The following is a 9,839-nucleotide window of genomic DNA, read 5'->3' on the forward strand; positions in this document are numbered from 1 at the left end:
GCGCAACGCGTGCACGTATTTGTACTGATGCAGAATAGTACAGCCTAGCGCATTTCACACAGGCTGCTAGATTCACTCACACAACAGAAGTGCACTCACTCTCTCTCTCTCTCTCTCTCTCTCTCTCTCTCTCTCTCTCTCTCTCTCTCTCTTCCTCAGTTTTTTTTGTGGGAGTGTACCTGCATATTGAACGTGTCTAATTAGAATGATCACCTGTTACTTATAAAGAGTTGTACAGTTCATGTAATTTGTGCCTGACAAAGACCTGATGGTTGAAACATTGCAGCAATAATTATTTTTATGGAGCAGTTACATCAGCGTGCGGACAATACGTTTGTATTTTTACTATAGTTTGTTTTTGTCCTACACCTGAGCCCTGTGTGGGTTTGTGTGATGTGCGCAACTTTTTTACACTTTGGTTTCTCAGACTTTTGGGGCCCACTGTATTTTTGTGTATAGAATCTAATCCAGATATCTGCATTTGAAATATGGGACTAAACAGTCTTCCATTTGATGTTTGTTGTTGGGCTGTAGTGCTTGTAGAGCAGATTATAAGTTTTGCTTTCATGTCGAGTGTGGCGGTAAAGCATGTATCACTCTGAGTCCTGTGCTGAATCATTTACAACCATCAGATCTCTTCTGTTTACTCTCTCTCTCTCTCTCTCTCTCTCTCTCTCTCTCTCTCTCTCTCTCTCTGTGTGTATCTGTGTCTGTGTGTCTGTCGGACATGCAGCCAGATGAGCCGATCTGATCTGTACGGGCAAGGCCAGCAAACACTCTCTGTAATCACAAACTGCCTCCTCCCTTGTTTGTGGAACACACGCACTTAAATTCCATCACAGCTTCACAGCGGCTCTCCGGCTCTCAAAGATAAAGCTCAGCTCCTCCGCTCACAAAACAACAGACGTGCAATCAGCCAGGCATTAAAGCGCCGCTCTTGTTTTAACATACCACGACTCTGCATCATGTACGATCTCATACAGACTCCCTATCCTGAAGATTTATTACTCTGGTTACAAAGTCTTGTCCAATTGCTGGGCACAGTACCGGTCCAGGCCTCTGTGTGGCGCTGTGTTCTCAGCTTTCTGTTGACAGGCCAGTTTCAAATGAAGGACCTTGTTTCACTCCATTGGCAGAGAGAGGAAAACATACCTAGGCCTGAATCATGCCACTATGTTTTGTCTTGATATGAATCTAATCCAGCAAAAGGGCTGGAGTTATTCTGTAATTTGTCTTGAGTTTTATGAATGGCCTCCTCTTAAAAGCAAACAGTAATGCTTCCTCTCCGATTTATGCCTTAAAGATAAATGATTTCTTATGGATTCTTATTAGTCGTCTTTTTTTCACAATGTGTTTTTTTTTGTGTGTGTAAATTATTTAATTTCACATTTGTGAATATTATTATTTTAAAATGTCATTGAAAATAATTTTTTTCTAAAATGTTTTTTTAAATATTTTGTATATCTTTTTTACTTGAATTGTTTGCACACTTTTAGAAAAGTATACTTGTTTTTGTTTCCAGAAAGTTTTAAACAGTTGTCTTTATATAGTCATACATATTTGTTGTTTGATCTGATTCCATTTTACTGGACAATTTTATAATTTTTATAACGTTGATCTTAAATGTAATTTTTTAAGAAAATCGTTTCCTTTTTTTCCAGTTTCTTCTTGCAGGATTGTCTTTCCCCTGGCACGGCGATTGTAAACATCTCATTGAGACTGTGTTGTTGTTGTTTTTTTTTTTTGTCTCGCTCTCATGCGAAAATGTTTTGAGTGGGCTGGTGTGTCTTTATCAGCCAGAGTGAGCCATGATGATGTGCTGCCCTTTCCCACTGTGAGGAAATGTGATTTTGACACTTCTCATGACCTGAGACCCTGCACTGTCCCACAGTGAAATTTTCTCTGTACCATGATGCAATGCAGCATTCCTCCTCTTGCTGTCAGCAAGTCTGATATGATTATTTGAAATCTTTAGAATTAAAGGGTTAGTTCACCCAAAAATGAAAATTATGTCATTAATTACTCACCCTCATGTCGTTCCAAACCCGTAAGACTGTAAAAAGCGTATGTTGTTCTGTGTCAGCCGCACCACACGGATACGTTGTTTTCGTTCAAATCAAAGCACAAACAACGTAGAAAACGTATGTGGTGCGGCTGACACAGAACAACAAAAGCTGTTTGCGTTCAGTGGATACTCTCGAAAATGGCACTAGGGTGACGCGGAGGAGACGAATTGTTGAATAAAGTCGTTATTTTTTTTCTTTTGCGTACAAAGTATTCTCATAGCTTCGTAATATTACGGTTGAACCCCTGATGTCACATGGATTATTTTACCGATCTCCTTGCTACATTTCTGGACGTTGATCGTGGTAGTACCCTTGCTGTCTATGGGTGGAACGACATGAGGGTGAGTAATTAATGACAGAATATCCCTTGAATAATTCTTTATATTGTGTATATATATATTTTATCCCATTAAGATGCACTTTAAAGGGGTCCTATTATGCTCTTTTACAAAGTCTTGATTTTGTTTTGGGGGAGTACTAGAACATGCTTTCATGCTAGGTGGTTCGAAAAAACATTACAGACTAACTAAAGTTGAAAAAGTGAGAAAGCATAATAGGACACCTTTAAAAGCTCTGGTGGTTGAGTACTTTTACATGGACTAAATTTTTTTTTCCTTTGTCAGCCTTTTTTTAAATGTGTTACTTAGACCAAAACCACAAATTGCACTGAGGAAATTAAAACACTGATATGTTTCTATTTGCACAATATAATTTTATGGTAAGCAAATAAATGGATTATATTGCCTATTTTGTGGCTGAAACAGCTCTTGGATATGCTTGTTTTTGCCATATCAAATCAAGACTAGTAATGATTGAATGTCTGGTTTTTAATTTCTTATTGTAGATGCTTTGATATTATTTAACACTGACTCCTTTCAGGGTTCTACCAGTTAAAACCACCTTTGTAATTTTGGTTGTAATTATGAACTTTGGCAGTTCTGCAGGTTTGGTGTTGTGGTTGGATACTAGATATTTTAATTACATTAATGAGTTTGAAAATATAGTGTGCTTTTGGAAATGCAGTAGAGCTTTTGAGTTCAAAGAAATTTTGATTATTGACATTTCTAGGATAGAACAATTTTTAAAAATATTTATTAAAGGAAACATCATTTGTCAGTGCTGTTTAACACGTCCGTGGCACAGGCACAAGAAACAGGAAATTCTCCTACATTTCCTTTTCATTCAGCTGCTGCAGCACTGGAATTGTGCTGCTCTTTTATTATATATATATATATATATATATATTTTTTTTTAAATGGGCCTTATATAATTTGATTTACATTAGATTTTATTTAATTTATATACATTTTTAAAACATTAAAAAATATACCAATTAATATACTAAAGTATAAATATTTAGTATAAAATATACTAAACATATTTTTTTATTAATATTATATAGTTTTTATTAATATTTGTCTCTTTTTCACATGATTATTTATTATAAATTAGTTTCTCTGTGCAGTCATTCTTATTTTTGGGTTATTCTTTTGAGTGATATCACTGATTCTTATCACAGATGTATTCACATTTTCAAGACTGAGCAGCATTAAATGTAATAATTTAAGAATCAACCATCATAAACCCATATTCGTCAACCACTAATTTGAATATTGGGGGAGATGTGTGCCACTCAGTGTCTATAGCTGTTACGACGCTATCAGGCAGCGAGTTGATTGACGTCCTGGTGCTTTGAATTGAACTTATTCACTAAAACATTTCTTCTTTTTTTTTTCCTCTGACAGACCAGCATAGGGTTTCATTTAGACATGTCTGAAATGACACTGCAGCGTTCATGACTGGGAGGAGAGAATACGGTTCCCACTTACCCATAAGTAAATTGACATGATCAGATTACGTGCTCCTGATCAGAGCCACATGCCAAGGTGCATTGATTGAGTCTGCGGATGCCTTCCTGTTCTTCATCTCATGCACTGTTTGCAAAGTCTGTTCGTCTGAGGTGAAACATCCTCACACACACTGCCTTGCAAACAAACTCGCACACATATGGTTTCAGTAAGGCTGTTATCTGAGCCACAGAAGAGTGTAGATTCCCACTGTCACCAAGGTGCTCCTCTGATGAGCTGTAAACGCTGACATGTTGTAAACTATTGGATCTGATAGATCTGTTACAGCCTCGTAACGAGACGTTCGAATGTAGTTTGGTTAATGAATTACATGCTTGAATGCTTTCACATTTTCTTTGTAAATATGTATATTGCTATTATACAGCAGTGAATAATTTCGGTCATGATGTAATGGCTTGTAATCATACGGCAACTTCTGAAGTGAAATCAGCACATGGAACGAAGGGAAACAGAAAACATACCATTTTATAATGCAGTTTGAAGTCTTACGGTGAAAATACCCGTACGGCACGACGTCTGATAATAGCAGGAAGTTTCATATAAGGTTTCTGCTCATTAAAGCGGATGCCGTACAATCCAAAATCTTTGCCAAAAAAAACTAACTCTGCTGTCACTTTAAAAGCACTCTCATTCACTGGCAGTTGTGGAAAAGACTGGCAGTTGGCCATTTTCACATAGGCTGGCTTGACCCCACTGCAAGCCTGAAAATAGCAGCGAGCAGATGCTGTAAAAGCAGAGGCAACCAGAAATGGCTTTTCCACCAATGTCGGATTTCTTCTGAAAACAGTAAATCTTGTGAAGTTTATTTTCTTTGCAGCATCTGTGTTTTATAATGGTTATTTTAATTTGTTTTCTCTTTGTCCACTGGGATTGCTTTTATCCGGCACTTTCTGGCCTCTCTTTTTACTTACTTTACTTCCCCCTCACCCCTTTTCCACTTGTAGTACTCCTCCTTTGAAAGTGTGTATTTTAATAATGATAGCTCTGGGAATTGGCACAGGCAGACTTGACATGACAGCGCCTTCCCCCTAAGTGCGGCGGTACCGCCATTGTTCCTTTTCCTCTCCACTCATCCCTCTTTTTTTCCCCCTCCTCCCCTCCCATCCTAATCCCTACCTCCTGTGAACTACGCTCTTACAGGAGCATGTCTGGGAAACCTGGACTAGCAAGAAAGACATGAATGGGTGAAACAGAATATATCAAAGTATTCCCAAACCGGGAGAGCGCGACTTTTTTCTAGGAATTCAAGTCTTCCGCAGATGCTCCTAAAGCCTGGCGATTTCTCAGCGGTTGACACTTTGGAACGTCCTGTGATATTCCGTTATTCGCATTGGCGGCCTTCAAGGTTGCATTTTTTAAATTCACTTCGGTGGTGATGCGATTACAAATGGGATGGTGTTTGCTTAAGAATGTTTTTTTTTTTTTTGGATTATGTGTGCAAATGAACCTAATAACGAATGGAAAGCGTCAGCTTAGATGGATCGCTTGTGTTCATTGCTTTATCAGATGCAAATAGTACAGCTTGGGGGAGAAAAACAAGATATCAGTGACAGGGCGACCAGGTCTGTGCCATTAGAAGAAAATGCAAATGGAGCGGAGTGAGAGGGTCAGGTGACAGAGGGTGACCCTGCCGGCCTCTTGGAGTTAGGCCTGCGACGGCTGTGGATTTGCATTGATGGATCTTCTTTCCATTGGCTTGTCTTGTATCACTGCGAAAAAGGTGGCTGCGCTTGGGGTGTAGTGGTTTTGAAATGTGAAGGGCCCTTGAGATCCGGCCCTGTGTGGAATGGCGCAGGGGTTTGTGTAATGTCTCCAGCCAAAGCAGGCCTTTATCGAGGGCCATGAGGCCTAAATGGCCTCTCTTTGGTTAAGCACAAAGACAGTATTTCTGGGTATTAGAGAGACACAGAGAGGCTGGCTAATGATCTAAAACCCCTCCAACACTGTGGCACGGCCGCTCTCAGCGCTTTTGCCCTCAGATAATCACTGTTTTGTGTCTCAGGTATTTCTCCGATCCCCTGAATACCCTCTTCCTGGCGATATTACAATGGATGCAAGGAAAATGTTCGCTGCTATTATTGGGCTCGTCTGAAATATTGTACATTGAAAGGGAAAAATTAGTGCAGTTAAACAAAAAGCAGCACTTGAACTTTGTGTGGAATATTTGTGTTAGGTACATCTGCACTATATTGTGTTCGCTTTTTTAAGCAGTGCATGGAAGCATGGATCAAATTGATGCCTCCTGTACTAGTTGGAATAAAAAGCAACACATAGAAAACTCATGAAAACTGATGAAAAGTGGATAATTAAGGGTAGAGCTGTAGAAACCTTGTATCTGTTGTTTATTTCCCTGAGAGGATATGCTATATTATGAATTCATTATATGTATTTTAGCATGATCGGAATGCTGACCATTCAGCATTATTTTTAAGAAAAGACTTAACATATGCTGTTGATTTAAAGGATTAGTTCACTTCCAGAAGAAAAAAAGTCCTGATAATTTACTTACCCCTATGTCATCCAAGATGTTCATGTCTGTCTTTCTTCAGAAAGTTTTTTTTTTTTTTGAGGAAAACATTCCAGGATTTTTCTCCATATAATGGACTTCAATGGTGAAACCAAAATGGGCTGAAGGTCCAAATTGCAGTTTCAATGCAGCTTCAAAGGGTTCTACACGATCCCAGCCAAGGAATAAGGGTCTGATCTAGCGATATGTCATTTTCTTAAAAAAATAAAAATTTATATACTTTTTAACGACAAATATTCGTCTTGCATTAGCTCGACTTCACGCATTATGTAGTCACGTTGGAAAGGTCACACCTGACATAGACGGAAGTACCGACCCAAGTTTTTACAAAGCGAATGTGCAAAGAAAGTCAAAAAGGTGTAAAACAACAATGTCGGACGATGGAGTTTTTTGCCCTACCCTGTCTTTTTGAACCGGAGTACACAGACGAAGAGCTAACCGCACGTGATCTTTCCACTGTGATTACATAATGTGTGCATTTGCGGACACGCATCGTGGAACTAATGCAAGATGAGCATTTGTGGTTAAAAAGTATATACATTTTTTTTTTTTTTTTTTAAATGACCAATCGTTTCGCTAGATAAGACCCTTATTCCTCAGCTGGGATCGTGTAGAGCCCTTTGAAGCTGCATTGAAATAATCCTTTGGCCACTATTTAAGTCCATTATATGGAGAAAAATCCTGGAATGTTTTCCTCCAAAGCATTCATTTCTTTCCGACTGAAGACAGAAAGACATGAACATCTTGGATGACATGGGGGTGAGTAAATTATCAGGAAATTTTTATTCTGGAAGTGAACTAATCCTTTAATTTAAAGTCTCTTATACTCACCAAGGCCAGATATATTTGATCAAAAATACAGTAAAAACAGGAATATTGTGAAACATTATTATAGTTTAAAATAACAATTTTAATATATTTTAAAATGTCATTTATTGAGTTTTTTTCAGCAGCCATTATTCCAGTGTCCAGTGTCATATGATCCTTCAGAAATCATTCTAATATGTTGATTTGGTGATCAAGAAACTTTTTTTTTAATTATTATTATACATGCTGAAAACAGCCGTGTTGCTTTTTGTGTGTGTGAAAGAGTCTCGAATCAATGAATCAAAAGTTTAAAAACAACAGCTTTTATTTGAAATCGAAATCTCATGTAACATTATAAATGTGTTTACTCTTATTTGATTAATTTAATGCATCCTTGCTAAATAAAAGTACTAACTTAAAAAATTGATGTAGTATATATGTGACCTAAAGATTTTTATTATTAGTACAAACTCCCATTTCTTCAATTTTTTCCTTTTTTTTCACAGCCAAACTCACCAGTCAAGAATCCTATAACAACTTCACTAACAACAACATGGGTAACCCACGCCTGTCTCCATTACCCAGTTTGACAGTCGTGCTTCCACTGGCTCAAATCAAGCAGCCGATGACCTTGGGCACCATCACCAAGCGCTCTGGGTGGGTTTCTCCACACTATTTTAGAATTTAAAGGCATTAGTATGAGCCTTTTAATGTTATATTACAATACAAATCATGATAATATTAATTTTAGATTAACAATTGAATTCCAACTGAAGAGCAAGACAAATCCTCAACTCTCACAAATCATATCCGTGAAACTGAAACGTTTCTATGTGACTATGAAAATGAATTGCTAATACTTGAGGCTATATTCTGGCTGGATAAGAAGTCTGCTACTTATTTGACCTACTGGTAGTCTTTTGTCATTTTGCCATTTGGTGAGTTGTCACTTCAAACCAGAGGTCTCAATGGAAATTACATTGCCATTTCAAGGCACAAGGTACTTAAAGCAGGTAATATCTTAAAACAAATTGATTTATGCCATCTGTTATACAGGTTATAAACAACAACTGTACACAATTATCTTTTGCTGCAGGACGGGCTGCGTTTGTCGAATGTTAAGCAGTTCAGCGAAATGTTGTTGTTGTTGTAAGTCACTGGATACGTCAAGACCATGAATGTTCCAGTCTTTGCTGGCAATAGCATTTCTCATTTGCGAGAACTGTGTCGTGGATTTGAAACATGACATGAGTTTGCATGAACTCTTGACTCGTGCTAGAGCACTTAAGTGTCATCAAACCGTCATTTGCCAGATGATTGCCTGAATTTACACAAACATGCAAACCTGCTTTCTCCCGCATATGAATCTTTGCTGTACTCGGTCGTTAATTCCCAAGCCAGATGTATTACAATCACTGAACATACCATGCGGTCGCCCTCCATGTAACATGAACACGCCGGTAAAGACTGGTTGCCATATCAGTGACTGCAGTGTGCATTTACATACTGACTAAACATAATTATGACTTATTTCAATTGTTTATTTTTATTTAAATGTAAAGTTTGAATGGAAAATTCGCTAACGAAACAGGCAGATTTACACAAGCCCTGCAGCTTATTGTCATGCAGAACACTTTGTGTTGAGGTTGTTTTGATGGCTCTCGCTCATCTAGTTTTGATTGGAAGAGTTGTCAAGCATGCATCAGTTTGAAGTTTGAATAATTCAGCCTTGTGTTTGGTTTAGTTTCTGGCTTTGGAGACCTTATATGCTCTCAGTGCCCATTTAAACGGCCTTTTTCAACAGACATGAGTCCAAGGCTGTGCATGGTGACAGAGTAGACGTCACTGTCTTTAAGTCCAGTCCCATTTCATCCCTTCTCTTTCTCTCCTTAGCTGAGGCTAGCATATGTGGTGGCAGACAAGAGATGTCCTATGTTGTGCTAAACCGTGTTGTGCGTCTATGTATATGTCAGTCAGCTGTTTCCCCGCACCCACCTGTCTCTGCTCATATTCTCTTTGCCCATCAACATGCCCAAAAAACTCTACCCTCAGATGTTCAGTACTCAGAGCTGTGGCTGGGGAATGGCAGAGTACCTGGCCACCACAGGGGAGATCGTCCTCCTTACAGACAGAGTTTCTGTAATAATGCAAATGGACGTTTGGCGTCGTGGCTGAATCAAATGGAGAAAAGCAGGTTGAAACGCTTTTTACCCCAACTGTCTTGCCTCCAAGTGAGCGATATTGGGCATTAACACAGTGTTAATTTGAGTGCCTTTTAAGTGGTGTTAAGAACTTTCCAAAGCAGTTTTGATTTTGGTGGCCTGATCCAATTTTTTTATTTTATTTTATTTATTTAGTCATTTAGCAGACGCTTTTATCCAAAGCGACTTACAAATGAGGACAATAAAAGCAGTCAAAACTAACAAAAGAGCAACAATATATAAGTGCAAATGACAAGTCTCGGTTAGCCTAACACAGTGCACGTAGCAAGGTGTATATATATATTATACACACATATACACACACACACAAAGAAAAACAAGTAGATAGAATAGAAAAAATAGAAAGCTA

The 9,839-nt window shown here is 38.3% G+C and overlaps 1 protein-coding gene across 1 annotated transcript in view; it reads left to right on the plus strand.

Moving 5' to 3' along the window:
- The window catches only part of LOC107685068 (breast carcinoma-amplified sequence 3-like), a 269,249-nt gene that overhangs the window by 86,491 nt on the left and 172,919 nt on the right, over positions 1 to 9,839 (plus strand). Inside the window, exon 16 of the mRNA XM_016481528.1 lies at positions 7,775 to 7,925. Within this exon, the coding sequence (XP_016337014.1) occupies positions 7,775 to 7,925 (151 nt within the window). The remainder of the gene's footprint in view (positions 1 to 7,774; positions 7,926 to 9,839) is intronic.

Source organism: Sinocyclocheilus anshuiensis, unplaced genomic scaffold, assembly GCF_001515605.1.
Source record: "Sinocyclocheilus anshuiensis isolate Anshui unplaced genomic scaffold, SAMN03320099.WGS_v1.1 scaffold914, whole genome shotgun sequence".
NCBI classification, from domain to species: domain Eukaryota; kingdom Metazoa; phylum Chordata; class Actinopteri; order Cypriniformes; family Cyprinidae; genus Sinocyclocheilus; species Sinocyclocheilus anshuiensis.